At 35.1% G+C, this 20778-nt stretch overlaps 9 protein-coding genes across 9 annotated transcripts; 7 read left to right on the top strand and 2 right to left on the bottom strand.

Annotated features, from left to right (window-relative positions):
- Nucleotides 1-386: 386 nt before the first annotated feature.
- Nucleotides 387-752, top strand: LOC141649835 (auxin-responsive protein SAUR62-like). The gene has a single exon (XM_074458509.1). The coding sequence runs from the start codon at nucleotides 387-389 to the stop codon at nucleotides 750-752; it is 366 nt and encodes a 121-aa protein (XP_074314610.1).
- A 997-nt stretch (nucleotides 753-1749) lies between these two features.
- On the top strand, nucleotides 1750-2340 carry LOC141646359 (auxin-responsive protein SAUR66-like). The gene has a single exon (XM_074454269.1). The coding sequence runs from the start codon at nucleotides 1812-1814 to the stop codon at nucleotides 2211-2213; it is 402 nt and encodes a 133-aa protein (XP_074310370.1). The 5' UTR covers nucleotides 1750-1811; the 3' UTR covers nucleotides 2214-2340.
- Nucleotides 2341-3395: 1055 nt separating this feature from the next.
- Nucleotides 3396-3761, top strand: LOC141649834 (auxin-responsive protein SAUR62-like). The gene has a single exon (XM_074458508.1). The coding sequence runs from the start codon at nucleotides 3396-3398 to the stop codon at nucleotides 3759-3761; it is 366 nt and encodes a 121-aa protein (XP_074314609.1).
- A 954-nt stretch (nucleotides 3762-4715) lies between these two features.
- On the top strand, nucleotides 4716-5114 carry LOC141649833 (auxin-responsive protein SAUR66-like). The gene has a single exon (XM_074458507.1). It carries the CDS (start codon nucleotides 4716-4718, stop codon nucleotides 5112-5114), a length of 399 nt encoding a protein of 132 aa, XP_074314608.1.
- A 315-nt stretch (nucleotides 5115-5429) lies between these two features.
- On the bottom strand, nucleotides 5430-6323 carry LOC141649832 (auxin-responsive protein SAUR64-like). The gene is made up of 3 exons (XM_074458506.1): nucleotides 5955-6323; nucleotides 5652-5771; nucleotides 5430-5471 (listed from the first exon to the last, which is right to left on the bottom strand). Exons 1-3 carry the CDS (start codon nucleotides 6321-6323, stop codon nucleotides 5430-5432), a joined length of 531 nt encoding a protein of 176 aa, XP_074314607.1.
- Nucleotides 6324-6990: 667 nt separating this feature from the next.
- Nucleotides 6991-7389, top strand: LOC141649830 (auxin-responsive protein SAUR64-like). Its single transcript, XM_074458504.1, has one exon. The coding sequence runs from the start codon at nucleotides 6991-6993 to the stop codon at nucleotides 7387-7389; it is 399 nt and encodes a 132-aa protein (XP_074314605.1).
- Nucleotides 7390-11090: 3701 nt separating this feature from the next.
- On the bottom strand, nucleotides 11091-11468 carry LOC141649829 (auxin-responsive protein SAUR67-like). The gene has a single exon (XM_074458503.1). It carries the CDS (start codon nucleotides 11466-11468, stop codon nucleotides 11091-11093), a length of 378 nt encoding a protein of 125 aa, XP_074314604.1.
- An 862-nt stretch (nucleotides 11469-12330) lies between these two features.
- LOC141649828 (auxin-responsive protein SAUR68-like) lies at nucleotides 12331-13031 on the top strand. The gene is made up of 2 exons (XM_074458502.1): nucleotides 12331-12667; nucleotides 12925-13031. Exons 1-2 carry the CDS (start codon nucleotides 12331-12333, stop codon nucleotides 13029-13031), a joined length of 444 nt encoding a protein of 147 aa, XP_074314603.1.
- A 4568-nt stretch (nucleotides 13032-17599) lies between these two features.
- Nucleotides 17600-18097, top strand: LOC141649826 (secreted RxLR effector protein 161-like). Its single transcript, XM_074458501.1, has one exon. It carries the CDS (start codon nucleotides 17600-17602, stop codon nucleotides 18095-18097), a length of 498 nt encoding a protein of 165 aa, XP_074314602.1.
- The last annotated feature ends 2681 nt before the right edge of the window (nucleotides 18098-20778 follow it).

The raw sequence follows: 20778 nt of genomic DNA, 5'->3' as shown, positions 1-20778 counted from the left end.
TCATTCGATTGAAATTATGGTAATATCAGTCAAGCAAAGTGACAGGCTAAAACATTTAATCAATAATAATAACAGTAATCAAGAAACATCTTTGGGCTACATACATGTTTTGAGATCGTCCAAATTGATACGGTTGTCGAAAATTTATATCTGATAGCCCCATCTGTAAACCTCACATGGTTTTGTCTCAAAACTTCAGGAAAAAACAGGCAACATTGAAGTGACTTGTCCTTAGCATGAAGGTATAAAACCTGATCCTCCTCAAGTCTCAAGCATCAAATCCAAACACACTTCAAGTAATTTCTTATCCAAGAACAAAAAAACATTCTATACATTCATCACCAGTTGAAACCCACAAAATGATTAGTACAAAGAAACTTATTAAGATGGCGAAAAAATGGCAAAGACTGGCAATTGCTAGCAGGAAGAGAATTTCCTGGTCAAGACCCGTTGCAAAGGAGGGTTACTTTGCTGTCTACACAACGGATGGAAGACGGTTTATGATTCCATTGATGTATTTGAACAACGAGATTGTAAAGGAGCTCTTGAGATTGGCTGAGGAAGAGTTTGGGATGACAAGTTCAGGGCCGATTACCTTGACTTGTGATTCAAGTTTCATGGAGTACGCTATCTCTATGATTCAAAGACATGCTTCAGAGGATGTGGAGAGAGCATTTGTTTCATCCTTAGTCACCTGTAGATCATATGAACATCAAGGGATGAACCAACAGTTGCTCATCACTGGTTTTTAGAGCAAAAGTTTAGTCATTTGTACAGATTTTTAGCATTTTAGATTGTAGAACAAGTTTACTTGGGAGCTAATTAAATTTCTATCGAAATTAAAGTTCAATTAAATTGTTACTCTCTTGTAGAATATTAGCAATGTCTCTTTGAATCTTTCTTTCCTTCATTGTCTCAGGAGTCAGGACTGTGTCGATTGCCTTTCGAGAAGTTTAATTTTAACAATAGTTACATGACAGGACAAAAAAAATAACGAATTTACTTTTTTTATTCTTTGTGAGAGGTCAAAGGTAAACAAATGATTGCAATGGAGGAATATGATTTATGAAATCGGAATGAAACACACCATATACTGTCATTCTCACAACATAAAAGTAGAACTGAATAAACAGCAACAGTAAGCCTCATTGCCTCAAAAACTGCTTTCAAATAACCTGCAGTGAAAACTGTTTGAGAGGTAGTATCAGCCAACTGCTAGTTCACTATATTAAGAGGACAGTCAGTCTAGATCGCCGCTTTGTGTATTCTGTCACTACAGTAAAATAAACAAGGGTAAACATTGTCTAGTTAGCTTGGTTCAATAATTCTTTAATATACAGAAAATCAGTTCTCCGTCGTTTAGCTTAACAGACAGTCTCTTCATTATTTGGATTAGCTTACAGGAACAGAACTGACAGGTAACAGCTGAGATGTTGGATGAACTCTTTCATATTATCCAAAACGAACAAAGGCGAATTAGTTGTACATTACTTTCATACAATATAAGAACAAATCTAATGGATAAACAATGAAAGGTGCTTGAAATTAGTCATCAAGAAGACATCTTAGATCTACATAATAACTTGTAAATCTAAATTAGACAAACCCACCTGAAATTCCCACATGGTTTTGCCACCAAACATTGAAAACAAAGGTGTTAGTTAGCATTAAACTGATCTGTCTTCAGTTTGAACCTATAAAACTTGACTATTTCTCCATGTTTTTTCATAATCAAACACAACACAACTTGTTCATCTTTACACTTCTTAATTACAATACTTTCTCATATTTTTCGCTTAAAATCAGTAAAAATGATCAGTACAAAGAAACTCGTCAAGATGGCAAAGAAGTGGCAAAGAATAGCGATTGCCAGCAGGAAGCGGGTTTCCTGGTCAAGACCAGTGACTGATGAAGGTCATTTTGTTGTTTACACTACTGATGGAAGACGGTTCATGATTCCCTTGATGTATCTAAATACGTATATTTTCAGAGAACTATTGAGGATGGCAGAGGAAGAATTCGGCATAGACGCTTCTGGGCCAATTACCTTGCCTTGTGATTCGAGTTTCATGGAGTACATCATTTCTATGATCCGGAATCATGTGTCTAAGGACTTGGAAATCGCTTTAATTGCATCTTTAGCCAACTGTAGATTCTCAGTAGTTGGACATCAAGAGGAAACAAACCAACATTTGCTTATCTCTAGTTTCTAAGACATTAATTTTTCATTATTTTGTACAGAACAGATGTAGTCTTACCTAGAAATCAGAATTAATGAGATTTAAGTTTGAACAGCAGTTTTCTTGGTAGCATCATGTCCTTGCTTTTAACTTTTTATTAATTAAAATGCAGAAATTACAAATATAGTCTTTTACTCTTGTGGGATAATACACAATACAGAAACAGTACCTCAAAGATCCTTCTTATGACAGGGTAATGTAAATTGTTCCGAGAATTGATGCAATATTGTTTGAACATAAATTGAAAAGCATCAACAGAGCATAAAACTTTTTCTGATTATTCTCTACAAATGGAAATCACCACCAGCAAGTTCTCAGTTTGTGTCTATGACATGTTTATACTTCCAAAACAGTGATAAAAAGTACCACAGAACATCACTGTGGAATTTCAATGAAACATAACATAAGTCCTCTGGTGCTGTAAAAGATTTAGTGTTAGCTTGTTCGGATACTAGTACAGTCAGTACATCGTATACCAATCCTTACAAAACCTTCTGCTTATAGTGGGATAATAGAGTTTGATGCATGCGTGCAGCCTTAACCTCGTGGTTGAAACACAACTAAACTATTCTTGGAAGCCCACAGTAACAATTTTGTCGAGAATTGCATTGATTGACTGTAACTTCCATCGTATAGGAAATGCAAAATAATTTTATCAGTAACTTCTGTATAATTTTCCAAACTCAACAAACAACCTGTCAATTTCTATATGTATAGTCAGCTCTAAATGTTCAAATTGTCATAAATTTCAGAGTTCAGACAAATGGACAGCAATGCTGGCGAGACGTATACTCAATTGAAATTATGGCATGATCAGTCAAGCAAAGTGACAGGCCAAAGCATTTGATCAATAATAATCTTAAGATACATCTGTGGCCTACATGTTTTGAGATCATCCAAAATGATTCGGTTGTCGAAAATTATATCTGATATCCCCACCTATAATACTCACATGGTTTGCCTCCTAACTACAGGAACTACCTTGCCACATTGAAGTGACATGTCCTTAGTATGAAGCTATAAAACCTGACCATTCTCAAGTCTCAAAGCATCCAAATTCAAATACTCTTCAACTAATTTCTTCACTAAGAAAAAAAACACATTCTTTGCTTTCTTAAAACCTTCAAAATGATTAGCACGAAGAAACTTATTAAGATGGCGAAAAAATGGCAAAGACTAGCAATTGCTAGCCAGAAGAGGATTACCTGGTCAAGACCTGTTGCCAAAGAGGGTTACTTTGTCATCTACACAACGGATGGAAGACGGTTTATGATTCCATTGACGTATTTGAACAGCGAGATTGTAAGGGAGCTCTTACGATTGGCTGAGGAAGAGTTTGGAATGACGAGTTCAGGGCCGATTACATTGCCTTGTGATTCAAGTTTCATGGAGTATGCTATGTCAATGATTCAAAGACATGTATCAGAGGATGTAGAAAAAACCTTGGTTTCATCTTTAGTCGCTTGTCGATCATATGAACATCTACGAACAAACCAACAGTTGCTCATCACTAGTTGTTAGAGTAGATTTAGATCATTTGTACAGAGTAGTTAGTATTGTAAATTGTAGCACATGTTTTTTAAGAGCTAATGACATTTCTATGGAGATTGAAGTTACATGAAATTATTATGCTCTTATGACAAACTCACTTCCAAAGTCTTTCAAGAAGTTTATTTACTGTGACTAAGACTCGAGTATGAACTACACCACATATTACATCAAAATCATAACTGAAAACAGTAAATAACAAACATGAGCTAGCCTTATTGCCTTGAAGGCATTGAGAAAATCTATCTGAAATCCTCATAATGAAAAGAGCTCAAGGAATCTCAAAGAACTGCATCACTAAGTGCTAACTCATAATATTAAAAGGGACAGACAGACGTTTCGTGTTTCCTGTCAATACTGAAAATTTAATCTGCAAGTCTAAATATGGGATATGTAGAAAATAAAGATGTTGGAAACTTTGGAACCCTTCAAAAGAAAGGTAAACATTTTCGAGTTGGTTCAGTAAGTTTTCCATGTACAGAAAATCGATTCTGTGTCGTTTAGCTTAACAAACATAGTCTCTACATTATTTGGATTAGGTTGCCGGAACAAAAGGGACAGGTAACAGCTAAGATGTTAGATGAACATTACTTTCGTACATAGAAGAACTTATCCAGTGGATAACAAGCGGATTATAATCAATCAACAAGAAGACATCTTGGGTCTACTTAATTTGTATTATTACAAATTGATTGATAAATGAAAGCCAAATTAGACATACCCACCTGAAATTATCACATGGTTTGCCTCCAAACAATGACAACAAAGTATTAGTTAGCATTTAAGTGATATGTCTACATTTTGAAGCTATAAAAGTTGAGCATTTCTTCAAGTTTTTCACAATCAAACACAACACAACACAACTACATCTTTTCACTCCTTAATTACAATTACAACTTCTCATATTTCTCTTAAAACCAGCAAAAAATGATAAGTACAAAGAAACTCATCAAGATGGCAAAGAAATGGCAAAGAATGGCAGTTGCGAGCAGGAAAAGGGTTTCCTGGCAAAAACCAGTGACTGATGAGGGTCATTTTGTTGTATACACAACTGATGGAACACGCTTCATGATTCCCTTGACGTATCTAAACACTGATATTTTCAGAGAACTGTTGAGAATGGCAGAGGAAGAATTCGGCATAGATGCTTCAGGGCCAATTACCTTGCCTTGTGATTCAAGTTTGATGGAGTATATCATTTCTATGATCCAAAAGCATGTGGCTAAGGACTTGGAGAATGCATTGATTGCATCTTTGACGAGCTGTAGATACTCGTCATTAGTTGAACATCAACAGCAAACTAACCAACATTTTCTCATTTACTAGTTTCTAAAACATTGTATACTTCTTCAATTCTTTTGTACAGAACAGATGTAGGTTTAGAGATCAGAATTAATGAAATTTTTGCGAGTTAAGAAACAATTGTCTTGTTGTTAGCTCTTTACTATCTAGGAAGTTAATCAAATGCAAAAATCTGATATTTTTATAAAAGAAAAGAACATTAGCTTAAAAAAATGAAATGTGATCCCAATAACAACAAATGCATCCAAGGCGTCCGTCTGCTTATGACAGTGTAAACAGGACTGTGTTTTTTCTGCAATATTGTAATGATAGAAAATCACATACCATCTTTCTACAAGATCATAGAAAATCCTGAATATATCCACCTGCTTTTGCTACATTCTACATTTACAGTAGGAGGGAAACAGAAAAATCAGAATCTTGCTCATTAATCGACTATTTAACCAACGAAAGCCAGTTAAAGTATAGATCTTTCTCCCAGTAGCGGAGATAGGGTTCTACGTTTGGGATGGATGGGGGGTAATGACGTAAGGCCACCAAAGAAAGATAGAAAATTTTTACTAGCTTCGTCACTGCTGCTGCGAACACATCCAACTTCTTATGTGACATAGTTGTACATCTGATATTCATCCAACTTCTAAACCCTCTGAATGACACAGTTGGAAAGTTGATATCACCCAACTATAACAATAATCATTTGATTAAAATTATGGAAACAATAAAGATTCTTCGTGGCTCGAGGAAGGACAAGAAATTATACTGCAAATGCTATATCAATTGATTATGATCAAAATTGTGTTACATCTATACTATTCTGTCATTTACATAAAAGGAGAAGATTAACCTATCTAGAAACTAACATACTAAAACTGGTTGTTTTGAAAGCTCTTGCTGCAAGCACATCGATGATGAAGAGCGACAATCACTCAAGGACAAGATAAACGCCTTCTGGAAATCCTCGGTCATATGTCTTTGTACCATAGAGATGGCATACTCCATAAAAGTTGAATCACATGGTAATATAATAGGCCCGTCACTCGTTAGCCCAAACTCTTCTTCTGCCATTCTAAAGAGTTCTCGAAGAATGTCACTCTTAAGATAGGTTAAAGGGATCATAAACCTTTTTCCATCATTTGCATAAGTGAAGAAGTGGACTTTTTCAGCCACATTTGTTCTTGGCCAGGAAATTCTCCTTCTGCTGGCAGCTGCTAGCTTCTGCCATTTCCTCGCCATTTTTATGAGCTTCTTCGTACTAATCATATTTTCAGTGTATTTACGACTTGAGTTTTAAACTAAAAAATGTAGGATTGTAATAAGATGTTTATAAGAAAAGTTGTTTTAAGTTTGATGAAAGTCTGAGTAGGGACTAAGGTTTTATAGCATTTCACCAAAAGACAAGAGACTTGAATGTTTCTTGTAAGATTGTAACTCTTTGGTGCAAAACCATGTGAATGTAGGTCACAAGTGAACTAGACAAAGCTGGTGGAAATGTTTGGTTTCTGGTTGTCCTGAACTGAACATTTGATGAAAGGAAGTAGTCATCAAACTTCTGAGTCATGTAGGGCAGAGCGCACGATATCAGTATACTATCAATCTGTAAGGTTGGAACACTTGATCACACTGGTGTTATAATCAATTACCAAGAAGACATCTTGGGTCTAAATGTAAAGCCAAATTAGACAAACCCACCTGAAATTTCCACATGGTATTGCCCCCAAACAATGAAAACAAGGTGTTAGTTTACATTTAAGTGATCTGTCTTGAATTTGAGGCTATAAAACTTGACCATTTCTCCAAAGCTATTCACAATCCACAGCACAACACAACTTCTTCATCTTTATAAGTTTCAACATTTTCTCATTGTCAAAGATTTCTCATTTAATTCTTAAAACCTTCAAAAATGATCAGTACAAAGAAACTCATTAAGATGGCAAAGAAATGGCAAAGAATGGCAGTTGCGAGCAGGAAGAGAGTTTCCTGGCCGAAACCAGTGACCGATGAGGGTCATTTTGTTGTTTACACAACTGATGGAAGACGCTTCATGATTCCGTTGGCATATCTAAAGACTGATATCTTCAGAGAACTACTAAAAATGGCAGAGGAAGAATTCGGCATAGATGCTTCAGGGCCAATTACCTTGCCTTGTGATTCAGGTTTGATGGAGTACATCATCTCTATGATCCAAAAGCATGTGGCTAAGGACTTGGAGACCGCATTGATTGCTTCTTTGTCCAGCTGTAGATATTCATCATTAGTTGAACATCAACAGCAAAGTAATCAACATTTTCTCATTTACTAGTTTCTAAAACATTGTGTTCTTCTTCAATTCTTTTGTACAGAGCAGATGTAGGTTAGAGATCAGAATTAATGAAATTTTTTTGAGTTAAGAAACAATTGTCTTGTTAGTTCCTTACTATATGATTCAAGTTTCATGGAGTATGCTATTTCCATGATTCAAAGACATGTATCAGAGGACTTCGAGAAAGCCTTGGTCTCATCCTTAGTCGGTTGTCGATCATATGAACATCTACGAACAAACCAACAGTTGCTCATCAGTAGTTGTTAGAGTAGATTTCTGCCATTTGTACAGAGTAGTTTAGTATTGTAAATTCTAACACAAATTTATTTGAGAGCTAATGACATTTATATCGAGATTAAAATTATATGAAACTATTATTTTCTTTTGACCGTCAATTCCAAAGCCTTTCAAGAAGTTTATTTGCTTAAAACATTGAGAAAATTCTTCCCAACACCTCATAATGTAAATAACTCGAGGTCTGGCATCACAACCTGCATTCACAAAATAAGGACAAAGAAACTATTAGTACAAAGAAGCTCATCAAGATGGCAAAGAATGGCAGTTGCGAGCAGGATGAGGGTTTCTTGGCGGAGACCAGTGACCGATGAAGGTCATTTTGTTGTTTACACAATTGATGTAAGGCGGTTTATTACCTTTGCATAATTGATTAATAAATAAAAATAAAGTATTTATTTATTCATTAAATATATTATTTTACTAGATTTTGTGCCCGTGCGTTGCACGGTTTCTAAATATTGTTTTATTTTTAACTGAAGTGGTAGAATATGTAAATTCTTGAATGTGAGAACGGTAAAATTTGCTATCGTAAAGTAATTAATGACTCTGAAAATAAGTGTAGTCGATATTGTGAATTCATTTAAGTTAGTCTCTCTAATTTCAATTAGTCTTTTGTACGATTGTGTTATATATTGCTCCGTATTATACGGTCTTTATTGTCATCTTAGATATGTATGATCGTGTTTGTCAGTATGTGGCTTTAATTTATATAAGTTGTGCCCTAGTTATAATTAGCAAGTCTTAATTGTGACGATGTTTTGTCTTAACTAAACACATTAGTAGTACTTGACCCGTCGCAAGTTTGTGATGGATATATACCCGTTATAAATGAGAATATGTGAATTATAATATGATAAGGATTCCTATATGTCAAACTTCACCCGTGTATAAAAAATGCAATTAGTGAAGAACTTATATAATCATCTGGCACACACCGCTTATAGCATATGGTTAGGTTTGCTCACATACAGAAAATATTCTCATATTTGTAATGCTTATAAAAATAATAAGGGTGAAAAGAAGGAAATACTGCAAGTTGTACATATAAAAGAAGTCACCTTTTTAAGTTTTGTATTCTAGCTTTCCATAACTATGAATATAGGGATCTTCATGATAATAAATCCCAAAAGAATTGCAATGAAATTATGTTCCTCCAACATATTAGTAAACACACATGCAAATAGACAATTAATCAATGTTGAGATATGAATGAATCAATCTAAAGAGATGCATGTATATATACTCAATCTAAAGTCAACCAACCCAGACTCCTCATCAAATCAATATGCTTTGATGTCGTCCAAATACACTTTTGTACCAAAATAAATAAACCAAATACACTTTTATAAGATTGAAATACATACGTCCTGCAAATAGCTAGAACAAAAAAAAAAATGCTGAAACAAAGTAAATAGAAATCTCCAAAAATGGTAACTAAGAATTGAAGTATATATACTGTATACATATGTTACCCATACTTGTACAGAAAGTTGAAGTATGCCGAACTAATGAGGCGCATAATTGAATATATAATAAACATAATATTAAATTAGAGTTAGTCTTGTGTAAGACGGTTTTATGCTAAAATAATTTTTAAATGGATCTAAATACAACACAATTAGAATTATTAAAATATCTAATTTGACGATAAAATTATGTAAAACCGCCTTAAAAACGTATTTGGGTTTAAATTGTCATGTCATTATTTTATAGCAACGTTTTTAGTTAAACCGCCTCAAAATTATACTTTTTTAAATTGTCATGATCATAATTTTATGGGAGACCTATTGGATCTCATTAGCTTAAATAATTTATAAATTTCTTTTGAGATAACAAAATTTTAAAACGTTGTAGGTTATAGAAGACGTACCTTCAATAATAAATTTTGTTTCTTATTTAATGATTTCAAATATGTGATCATAATTAGCGATTATGCTTTAAACTAATCGGAAAATATCAAAACAAAAAATCAAAAGTTTGGATTGCATACCTTTATAGACGATAAGACGGAGAATATGCGTGAAAGTAACCTGAAAATCAAAATAAAAAGAAAATATTAAACCTTTTTGACAAACTACAAAATTAGTTCCACATGTATACAATCAAAAAAAAAAAATTACTCTCTTAAACTATCAATTGTATTAGAAGAAATTAACAATGCAAATACACTGAAGACAACAAACACATGGCCCTAATTCCCTAAACTCACGTACAAAAATAACATGAATCAAACAATCAATTAATGTGTAATATTATTAGCAAATAAAAAATACATTACGTGAAATAATAGAACTCGAAATCGAATGGTGGTTTAGGAAAGGGTATTAGATTAGTTATATATATATATATGGGTAGCTTTGGAGTTATTTTTCACATTTAATATTCTCAAAAACTCTATCTTTTAGTTTAATTTGAATTTGAATTTATTTGACGTTTTATCTAGCTTTGGAAATTATATTAGTATATATTATCTTTATTTATAGTTATTTATTTATTTCTAGATCGATGTAGTTAACAAAGTTTGGAGTCTTGAAAGCGTTTCACAAAAATAGATAGATAGATTTTATATTTTATATTAATTTAAATAGTTTGTTATTTTTTTAGATAATTAGAGTGTTTTGAAAGACTCGGAGTCTCTAGAATTGCCTGAAAAAAGCCTCTTTTATATATATATATTGATTGATTGATTGATTGATTAGTGTAGAGCTACACCTACCTTATATTTGGAAAGTTGTGTGTGTATATAAACCACGAACAACAACAACAACAACAACAACAACAACAACAACAACAACAGAATCCTGACAACACTAGAATAGCAACATCGGCAGACGGCAATGAATGAATCAATTGAATATGAAAGCCCTAAATTCAACGCAGAAGAAAACAACGGGGAGATGCTAGATCTTCATGAGTTACACGAAAAGTATGTGAGCTATGGATTCAGTCCCCGTCGTAAATACCATAATTACCTCCATGATTTCCCTGGGATGTTTAAGGAAGATGTCAGTAGCGGAGATCGGATTCTACGTCTGGGGGGCCGAATAGGGAGGTAATTAGAGATGTAAGACAGACAAATTTGAAAATTAGTAAGGGTGACGGTTCCTCCTGCTAAGTTCGCTACTGCTGCTAAGTGATTCTAAACCCTCTGAATGACACAATTAGAAAGATGATATCACCCAACTATAACAATAATCTAATAATAATCTGATTAAAGTACTGGAAACAGTAAAGATCCTTCAGTTCTTTGATATCTATCGAGTCATTAGCGCTCTAGGAAGCACGAAAAATTATACTGCAAATGCTATATCAATTCATTATGATCAAAATTGTGTTACATCTATACTATTCTATCATTTACATAAAAGAAGAAAATAAACATTTCTTCCTTGCCTATCTAGAAACTAACACACTAAAATTGCTTGTTTTGAGAGGTCTTGCTGCAAGCACAACGATGATGAAGAGCAACAATCACCCAAGGACAAGATAAACGCCTTCTGGAAATCCTCGGTCGTATGTCTCTGTACCATAGAGATGGCATACTCCATAAAAGTTGAATCACACGGCAATATAATAGGCCCGTTGCTTGTTAGCCCAAACTCTTCTTCTGCCATTCTAAAGAGCTCTTGAAGAATATCATTCTTAAGATAGGCTAAGGGGATCATAAACCTTTTTCCATCATTGGCGTAAATGAAGAAGTGACCTTTTTCAGCGACATTTGTTCTTGGCCAGGAAATTCTCCTCCTGCTGGCAGCTGCTAGCTTCTGCCACTTCCTTGCCATTTTTATGAGCTTCTTTGTACTAATCATATTAAAGAGTTGAGTTTCGAACTACAAAACGTAGGATTGTAATATGAAGTTTTATAAGGGAAGTTGTTTTAAGTTTGATGAAAGTGTGATTACTGGTTTAAGGTTTTATAGAATTTCACCAAAAGACATAAGCCTTAAATGTTTCTTGTACGATTCCAACTCTTATGGTACAAAACCATGTGAATGTAGGTCCAAAAGAAGTAGACAAAGCTGGTGGAAATGTTTGGTTTCTGGTTGCCTGAATTGAACATTTGAAAGGGAGTAGTCATCTAAATCCGGACCCATGTAGATGCGAAAGGTGTCACTATATTATATCAACCCTATCTTCAGGTTCCTTCAGCGCCACTCAATCTGTAAGGTTGGATAAGGGTCCCTGTGGTCCACTGATCCGGGGTCGAGAAAAACATTAATGCAGTTCTTGATGGGATTATTGTAAAGTGATATGTTCAGGTCTAATCCAGTCTCAGGTGTGGTTAGTTAGGTCCCGTCAGTTTGGTCAGGTTTATTATCGAATGTCCCGGGCTGCTGCATTGTCACAGTTTTTATTAGGTGGCGTGTCGTAATTGCAGTTCAGACAGCAAGGAAGCATTGCCAGTTGTAGGAAAACTCCAAACCCAAGTGAATGATTCCAAATGATGAAATGAACATCCACATGGGTCTGCTTCCGAAGTAGGACAACAAGGTTGTTACATTAAAGTTACATGTTTTCAGCTTGGAGCTATAAAGCCTACAACCCTTTTATCCAAATTTCACAACTCACTTAATCTCAACAATTTTCCATTCATTCTATTATTTGGAAGTTTCTCTCTTTGTCGCAAAATAAAATTTTACAAAAATGATTAGTACAAAGAAGCTCATCAAGATGGCAAAGAAATGGCAAAGAATAGCGATTGCCAGCAGGAAGAGGGTTTCCTGGTCGAGACCGGTGACCGATGAAGGTCACTTTGTTGTATACACAACTGATGGAAGACGATTCATGATTCCGTTGACGTATCTAAAGACTGATACTTTCAGAGAACTATTAAGAATGGCAGAGGAAGAATTCGGCATAGCTGCTTCCGGGCCAATCACTGTGCCTTGTGATTCAAGTTTGTTGGAGTACATCATCTCTATGATCCAAAAGCATGTGGCTAAGGACTTGGAAACCGCATTGATTGCATCTTTGGCGAGCTGTAGATACTCATCATTAGTTGAACATCAACAGCAAACTACCCAACAACAATTGCTCATCTCTAGTTTCTAAGACATTATTTTTCCATTTTTTTGTACAGAAGCAGATGTAGTTTTACCTAGGGATCAGAATCTATGAAATGAAATATCTTAGGAGTTGAAAAACAAACTAAAGACTTGAGCTTTTTACAGTTATTAATGGTTATAAACCAGTAGTTATCTTAATAAATCTATCTAAATATAAATTGATGCAATACAGCACCAAATGCTTCAAAGGCACCCGCTTATGACAGGAAAAGGGAGACGGACTTATCTATGATGAACACCCCTGTGATGATTCAACACAAAGAGACTAGTTCTCGATGACTAATGATAAAAAATATGCCGATAAATGGTGCAATGTTGTGTTCAAATTGGAACACCCCCTTTGTCTGATATCTGAATGAGAACACCATTACCTCACTCCCGATATTGCACCAGAAGGCAATTGATCCTTTCTGCAATGCATTGAGTAGAAAAAGAAGAGCACAAGGTTAGATTGTTTCCAATATGGCTTATCTGAACATGAAGGAAATGTAGAAAAATGGAGGCATAAGAAAGAAAGATTTTAGAATTTATTCGTATGTGGTGTTTAGAAGACATGTTCAGTAATGCATTTCTCGGACATCTGTGACCTTCGTTCGATTCTTCACATGAAAATACACTACAGATAATGATCAAATATGTTACTCGGACTCTTAATTCCAATCACACAGTATCGTATCCCATTCTCAGACACGTCAACACATTGCAAATTACTGTCCGAAAGTTTTCACTTCTAACCAACGCCTGAATGGTCTGTCCTCTCCAACGCCACTGTCATCCTCACTCTACCGCCACCATCCCTTACCCTCACTTACAGGTTAAGAGAATGCAGCATCCACAGTTTAATAGCAAGGTTTTAGTCTAATATCCTGATATTCATAACCCTGGTGTTTGAATGTGGTTGACCATAACTGAAATCAGGAACGGAAATCTCGCAACAACGAGCTACAAGTCTACAACAGTCTACTAAAATTACTGATCAACACAATGTGTTGGTGATTTAAGTTAAATCACCGTATCATTTGAATGCAATCGGGATTTTGCCAAAAATGGTAGCGAGTTTGACCGTTATAATATGGGTTAGGGAGTGTGGAGTACACGCTCATATAAACGAGTTTGAATGAGCAAATATAAAGAATAAGTTACAATGCAATTTGTCGACGAAATCGTAGCAAAAATTTGGAAAATAGGCTAACCACTATCGGGGTTGGTAGCCCCGATCGGGGCCATTGTTACCGAGAGGAAATTTCCAGTTTTTTGTTTTACGTGAAATTGGAAAACCACGTCCCCGATCGAGGACGCTAACCCCGATCGGGGTGAGTGATATTTATCGGGTTCTATGAACCGTGTTGCATTGTTTCATACTTGTCTTTATGTTCCGTTTGGAAAGTAATTACCTTTCGTTTTTCTGATTATTTTGCATAAGTATATATATACTTAAAGTGTGCATGAGAAAGGGTTAGAGAAAATAATAAACACAAACTTTATTTTCAGATTTTTGGTATAACAAACAAAACATAAAAACTTCATAAGTTTTCTCTTGCTTTGCCTTAGAACAAGAGGGAATTTGGTGTATTATCCTAGGAAAGATTTCTTGCAACCCAAAGGCTTAATAGGGTAGAAATACTTTCTAAGGAAAGCGATATATTTCGTGATCATCAAATTATCCAAGTTCGATTTGTCAATTACCCTATACAAAATTACAACATTCTTAGAAAGTATTTACTGTTTTGACAATGTCGAATGTTAAGGAAATGACATCCAAGTTTGGAAAACTTGAGAAATTTGAAGGGGTTGATTTTAGGAGATGGCAAAAGAAAATGCATTTCCTACTCACCACCCTCAAGGTTGTGTATGTCCTAAGTACCCCAATGCCGGAGCATCGAGATGATGAAACTATGGAGGAAGCCCGCAACCGTCTCAAGTGGGAAAATGATGATTACATTTGTCGGGGACACATTCTAAATGGTATGTCTGATTCTTTATTTGATGTTTATCAAAATTATGAGTCGGCAAAGGAACTTTGGAATGAATTAGAGTCTAAATACATGGCCGAAGATGCTTCTAGTAAGAAGTTTCTTGTAGGCAATTTCATGAACTACAAGATGACGGACTCAAGGCCGGTAATGGAGCAATATAATGAATTGCTCCGGATATTGGGACAATTTGCCCAACACAAGATGGAAATGGATGAATCCATTTCGGTGTCAAGTATAATTGACAAATTGCCTCCTTCTTGGAAGGATTTCAAGCATATGCTCAAGCATAAGAAAGAGGAGTTGTCTATTGTACAACTAGGAGGGCACTTGCGCATAGAGGAGTCTCTTAGAGCGCAAGAGGGTACTAAGGGCAAGAACAAGGAAACTATGGAACATTCTTCAATCAATATGATGGAAGTAGGATTTAAGGGGAAAAAAACGCCCCATGCCTAACACCAATGATGACACAAACAAGAAACCCAAGGGTGCTTGTTGGATATGTGGTAAGACCGGGCATTTTAAAAATGATTGTCGGTTGAAGAAGACCAAGAAGGGTTCTAATTACAAGAACAAATCCGGGCAAGTGTCTAAGGACAAAGGCCCTCCAACTCATCAAGGTCAGAATTTTGACAATGGTATTAAACATATTGTAAATTATGTACCACTAATTTCTGAGGCATTTTATATGCAGGATGATGAGATTGCATGGTGGATTGATTCGGGTGCAACAAAGCATGTATGCAAGGACCGTAGATGGTTCAAGACTTATGAACCGGTTAATGACGGTTCAATTCTTTATATGGGCAACGAATCAACAACTCCCATACTTGGTCGTGGTGTAGTAGTGTTAATATTTAGTTCCGGGAAATCTATTCATCTTTATGATGTTCTTCATGTACCGAATTAGGAAAAACTTAGTTTCCTAGGGTCTCTTGTCAAAGTATGGTTATAGGCAAGTGTTTGAGTCGGATAAATATGTAATAAGCAAATGTGGTACATTTGTAGGATTTGGATATTTATGTAATGGAATGTTTATGTTAAATATTATGAATAAAATGAATGATATTGCTTCTAATTTCATGGTTTGTCATAATGAAAATATTCCACATCTTTGGCATGCTAGACTTGGACATGTTCACTTTAAAAGGATGATTAATATGTCTAAACTTGGTTTAATTCCACCTTTTGATTCTAATGTTCAAAACTGTAAAACTTGCATGATGAATAAAATTACAAGACAACCTTTTAAGACTATTCATAGTTGTTCACTTGTCTTGGATTTAATTCATAGTGATTTGTGTGACTTTAAGTCTTCACCATCTTTAGGGAATAAAAACTATGTTGTAACTTTCATAGATGATTATTCCAGATTTTGTTATATATATCTTTTGTCAACTAAAGATGAGGCCCTTGAAAAGTTTAAAATATTTAAAAATGAGGTAGAATTACAACAATCTCTTATTATTAAAAGATTGCGCACCGATCGAGGTGGAGAGTATTATGATCCTATGTTCTTTAATTCATGTGGCATTGTGCATGAGGTTACTCCACCGTATACTCCACAATTAAATGGTGTAGCGGAGAGGAAAAATCGTACTCTAAAGGAGATGGTTAATTCTATGTTATCCTACTCGGGATTGAGTGATGGTTTTTGGGGTGAAGCTATGTTAACAACTTGTTATTTATTAAATAGAGTTCCTAACAAAAGGAACAATGATGTAACCCCATATGAACTTTGGTACAAGAAGACACCAAACTTAAATTACATTCGAGTTTGGGGATGTCGGGCGGTAGTAAGATTACCGGAACCCAAAATTAAGACATTGGGTGAAAAAGGCATTGAATGCATATTTATAGGATATGCTATGCATTGCAAGGCATATAGGTTCTATGTTATAGAACCTAATAGATCAATTGCGGTAAACACCGTAATTGAATCTAGAGATGCAATATTTGATGAAAATAGATTTTCTTCTTTACCAAGACCTAAGGACATTGTTTCATTAAATAATGGAACAAATGAGGAGAACATTAATGTTGAACCTCAAGATGAGTCACCCGAACTCCGTAGAGGTACAAGGATTAGAAAAAGAAAGTCTTTTGGTCCAGATTTTCAAACCTACTTGGTTGAAGGATCAAGAGAGGAGGTAGGATGTCAATATGAGTATTGCTACCATGTTGATAAAGATCCTAAGACATTTGGTGAGGCTATGAAGTCTCAAGATGTCGCTTTTTGGAAGGAAGCCATAAATGATGAAATGGATTCCATCATGGGAAATAATACTTGGGTCCTAACGGATCTACCTCATGGATGCAAACTTTTGGGCTGCAAATGGATCTTCAAAAGGAAGATGAAAGTCGATGGCTCAATCGACAAGTACAAAGCAAGGTTGGTAATCCAAGGTTTTAGACAAAAAGAAGGTATTGATTATTTTGATACTTATGCTCCGGTTGCTCGAATTTCTACTATTAGATTATTAATTGCACTAGCGGCGATTAATAATTTAGTGATCCATCAAATGGATGTTAAGACCGCATTCTTAAATGGGGACTTAGATGAGGAAATTTATATGAGACAACCGGAAGGGTTTGTTATGCTTAGGAAATGAGCATAAGGTGTGTAAGCTTGTCAAATCCTTATATGGACTCAAACAAGCTCCTAAGCAATGGCATAATAAATTTGATGAAGTGGTTTTGTCAAATGGTTATAAGCTAAACCAATCCGACAAGTGCGTATATAGTAAATTTGATTATGCCGGAAATGGTGTCATAATTTGCCTATATGTTGATGATATGTTAATATTTGGTACCGACCAAAATCAAGTAGACCTTACAAAGGCTTTTTTATCGTCAAGTTTCGAAATGAAAGACATGGGGGAGGCGGATGTTATACTCGGTATAAAGATTATAAGGAAGAACAAAGGAATTGCATTATCTCAATCTCACTATATTGAGAAGGTACTTAAAAGATTTAAGTATGATAATTGTTCTCCGGTTAGTACCCCCATGGATCCAAGAGTGAAACTTATGCCCAATACGGGTGATGCAATTTCACAACTTGAGTACTCGCAAGTGATTGGATGTTTAATGTATGCAATGACGAGTACAAGACCGGATATTGCCTATGCAGTAGGAAAATTAAGTAGATACACAAGTAACCCAAGTACTCATCATTGGGTAGCGGTTAAACGTGTATTACAATACTTAAAGAAAACCATGAACTATGGTTTGACATATATGGAACATCCATCGGTTATAGAAGGATATTCGGATGCAAGTTGGATCTCCAATGTGGAAGATCATTCTTCTACAAGTGGATGGGTATTCTTGCTTGGTGGAGGCGCCATTTCGTGGGCTTCTAAGAAGTAAACTTGCATTACAAGTTCGACAATGGAGTCGGAATTCATAGCCTTGGCTTCAGCCGAAAAAGAGGCAGAATGGTTACAGAATTTAATTTATGAGATTCCGTTGTGGCCTAAACCTATATCACCAATTTCTATGCTTTGTGATAATGAGTCTACTTTGGCTAAGGCATATAGCCAAGTATATAATGGTAAGTCGCGACACCTAGGCGTTAGACATAGCGCGGTACGAGAGTTGATCACTCAAGGGGTGATATCGGTGAGTTTCGTGAGATCTTAACAAAATCTAGCTGATCATTTGACCAAGGGATTGGCTAGGGACTTGGTGTACAAGTCAATGATCGGGATGGGTTTAAAGCCCTTTTTAACTTATGGTGGTAGGACACCCAATTCCCCTCTAATATGACATTAGAGGTAGAATTCAATGAGGAAAGCCTACTATTTTAAGTTGAAGCACAAGTTTAAATAATCCCGAAGGTATGTGCTTAGACCTACATGATATGTTAGGATGAAGTTCATCTTCTTAATGGATCTTTTGAAAAATTGCTTTTGTAGGAGCATGAAAAAAAGAGTCTACCTATGTGAGTGTGAAGTTGGCCGCTTCAAGAAGCTCGGGCTTGGCTTTTAAGCACTCATGAATGGATAGGGACACTAGGCCGTGTAATATAGTGTCGGTTAATTAGCTTATGAAGTTGTAATAAATTTATATGTGTTTTATCTTCATGTATTCAAATGACTTTGAAGGGTTCAATCCATTGTGACACCCCGATACTCGAATGCAGAATGTATAATTCACTAAGATGAAAATTCAATCTTCGTGACATTTTCGTTTTATGTATAAGTTTGGTTTGGTTTGTTGTTTTGAATCAAGGATTGCATTTAAATGGGGGAGGAATGTTGGTGATTTAAGTTAAATCACCGTATCATTTGAATGTAATCGAGATTTTGCCAAAAATGGTAGCGAGTTTGACCGTTATAATATGGGTTAGGGAGTGTGGAGTACACGCTCATATAAACGAGTTTGAATGAGCAAATATAAAGAATAAGTTACAATGCAATTTGTCGATGAAATCGTAGCAAAAATTTGGAAAATAGGCTAACCCCTATCGGGGTTGCTAGCCCCGATCGGGGCCATTGTTACCTAGAGGAAATTTCCAGTTTTTTGTTTTACGTGAAATTGGAAAACCACGTCCCCGATCGGGGACGCTAACCCCGATCGGGGTGAGTGATATTTATCGGGTTCTATGAACCGTGTTGCATTGTTTCATACTTGTCTTTATGTTCCGTTTGGAAAGTAACTACCTTTCGTTTTTCTGATTATTTTGCATAAGTATATATATACTTAAAGTGTGCATGAGAAAGGGTTAGAGAAAATAATAAACACAAACTTTATTTTCAGATTTTTGGTATAACAAACAAAACATAAAAACTTCATAAGTTTTCTCTTGTTTTGCCTTAGAACAAGAGGGAATTTGGTGTATTATCCTAGGAAAGATTTCTAAGGAATACTTTCTAAGGAAAGCGATATATTTCGTGATCATCAAATTATCCAAGTTCGATTTGTCAATTACCCTATACAAAATTACAACATAATCTTAGTAACACATTTTTTTTAATATTTAACTTGCCATGAGTCATAACTCACGGTTATGAGTTTCGAAAGTGACGCTTTTTTTCTTTCAAATTGAACTTTTTTACAAGATTTTTGTTATGAAAAGGAAATTGTCACTTTCTGAACTCATAACAAGAATTGCGATTAGTAGAATATTTTTTTTTCATTTTAGAAGGTGTAATAACTTTTTTTTTAAGAAAAAACTCACGATTCACGATTGAGTTTCGATTGTGACAATATTTTTTTTCAAATTGAGCTTCTTTACTATATTTTTCAAATTGAGCTTCTTTACGAGATTTTCAATTTAAAAAGAAGATTGTCACTTTCTGAACTCGTGACAAGGATTACGGTCAGTCAAATATTAAACTTTAACTGACTATACCTCTTTGTGTCGAATTACGGATACAACGTGTTTTTCCCAAAATGATCGTATTTATGCTATCTTTGGGCTAGGAAAAAAAAAATTGTCTTTTTCGCGTCGGGAACTCTTGATTGTGAGTCATGATCCATCAAAGGCGATTGTCGGAGATGAGAAAATTATCATCATCATCTCATTATACGTTTCCTTGATTGGATTAGGAGTATTAATCACAATGCTATTTCCATGTGTAATATAAGGTAGGAGTTAAAAGAGTATAGCCAACCATGTGTAATATAAAAATATGGTGAAATAAAAAGGTTTGATATGAACTAGAACTCTATTAAATTAGTTTAAAATAGTTGACAAGAGATAGGAGTTAAAGACTACACAATTTGACCTATATACAAATACGTATCTATATAAAGTATCATTAATTATTCTTATTCAAGATCGTCTCAACTTAAGATAACTCTCATACCCGATTAAGCAAGATCAAAGAGGCAAAGATATCATAATTTTGAGTAAGGGGTTGCAACAAAATCAGAAACACAATGAAGCGCGGATGTCTTCTACCAATAAGTGTAGACAATGCACCATGGAGTGACTATACTATGTTTTTGCAGACGGTATTCAACTTTGGTCTCTGGATTATTTTAGTGGTTTTAGGGATTATGGCTATTTTGATCCTTTTCTTTTGTTTGTTTATGGTCGGTGC

The sequence above is a fragment of the Silene latifolia genome, chromosome 3, assembly GCF_048544455.1.
Source record: "Silene latifolia isolate original U9 population chromosome 3, ASM4854445v1, whole genome shotgun sequence".
In the NCBI taxonomy this organism is placed as follows: Eukaryota; Viridiplantae; Streptophyta; class Magnoliopsida; order Caryophyllales; family Caryophyllaceae; genus Silene; species Silene latifolia.
This window is presented reverse-complemented; position numbering and strand designations above follow the sequence as displayed.

Coding starts and splice junctions, on each gene's coding strand:
- LOC141649829 (XM_074458503.1), bottom strand. CDS start 11,468: ATGGCAAGGAAGTGGCAGAAGCTAGCAGCTGCCAGCAGGAGGAGAATT.
- LOC141649835 (XM_074458509.1), top strand. CDS start 387: ATGGCGAAAAAATGGCAAAGACTGGCAATTGCTAGCAGGAAGAGAATT.
- LOC141649830 (XM_074458504.1), top strand. CDS start 6,991: ATGATCAGTACAAAGAAACTCATTAAGATGGCAAAGAAATGGCAAAGA.
- LOC141649828 (XM_074458502.1), top strand. CDS start 12,331: ATGATTAGTACAAAGAAGCTCATCAAGATGGCAAAGAAATGGCAAAGA. Junction 12,668..12,924: donor GATTGCATCTTTGGCGAGCT/GTAGATACTCAT, acceptor GATGCAATACAG/CACCAAATGCTTCAAAGGCA.
- LOC141649833 (XM_074458507.1), top strand. CDS start 4,716: ATGATAAGTACAAAGAAACTCATCAAGATGGCAAAGAAATGGCAAAGA.
- LOC141649834 (XM_074458508.1), top strand. CDS start 3,396: ATGGCGAAAAAATGGCAAAGACTAGCAATTGCTAGCCAGAAGAGGATT.
- LOC141649832 (XM_074458506.1), bottom strand. CDS start 6,323: ATGGCGAGGAAATGGCAGAAGCTAGCAGCTGCCAGCAGAAGGAGAATT. Junction 5,772..5,954: donor TTTCAAAACAACCAGTTTTA/GTATGTTAGTTT, acceptor TTATTGTTATAG/TTGGGTGATATCAACTTTCC. Junction 5,472..5,651: donor CAGCAGCAGTGACGAAGCTA/GTAAAAATTTTC, acceptor CTGTAAATGTAG/AATGTAGCAAAAGCAGGTGG.
- LOC141649826 (XM_074458501.1), top strand. CDS start 17,600: ATGGGGGAGGCGGATGTTATACTCGGTATAAAGATTATAAGGAAGAAC.
- LOC141646359 (XM_074454269.1), top strand. CDS start 1,812: ATGATCAGTACAAAGAAACTCGTCAAGATGGCAAAGAAGTGGCAAAGA.